A 220-nucleotide genomic window follows, 5' to 3' on the forward strand; every position below is an offset into this window, starting at 1 on the left:
CGCAGACTGACCGACGGCAAGATGATCGCGAACTACCGCGTGCAGGCCGAACTGACAGCCATTGCCGCGAGTGAGGATGGAAGGACCATCGTGCTGGGCACTGTGGACGGCTGCCTGTCCTCCCTCACCATTGCCGATCCCACGAGAAATGGGATTAAGGAGTACCTGGCTGATCTCCCTTCGAGAAATCCACAGGTAAGTTGGGAAGGTAGTGGGGATG

At 58.2% G+C, this 220-nt stretch overlaps 1 protein-coding gene across 1 annotated transcript in view; it reads left to right on the forward strand.

The window, feature by feature from the left end:
- The window catches only part of LOC119592277 (NACHT and WD repeat domain-containing protein 2-like), a 51,166-nt gene that overhangs the window by 45,417 nt on the left and 5,529 nt on the right, over nucleotides 1–220 (forward strand). Inside the window, exon 31 of the mRNA XM_037941108.1 lies at nucleotides 6–195. Within this exon, the coding sequence (XP_037797036.1) occupies nucleotides 6–195 (190 nt within the window). The remainder of the gene's footprint in view (nucleotides 1–5; nucleotides 196–220) is intronic.

This window comes from Penaeus monodon, chromosome 30, assembly GCF_015228065.2.
Source record: "Penaeus monodon isolate SGIC_2016 chromosome 30, NSTDA_Pmon_1, whole genome shotgun sequence".
NCBI lineage: Eukaryota > Metazoa > Arthropoda > Malacostraca > Decapoda > Penaeidae > Penaeus > Penaeus monodon.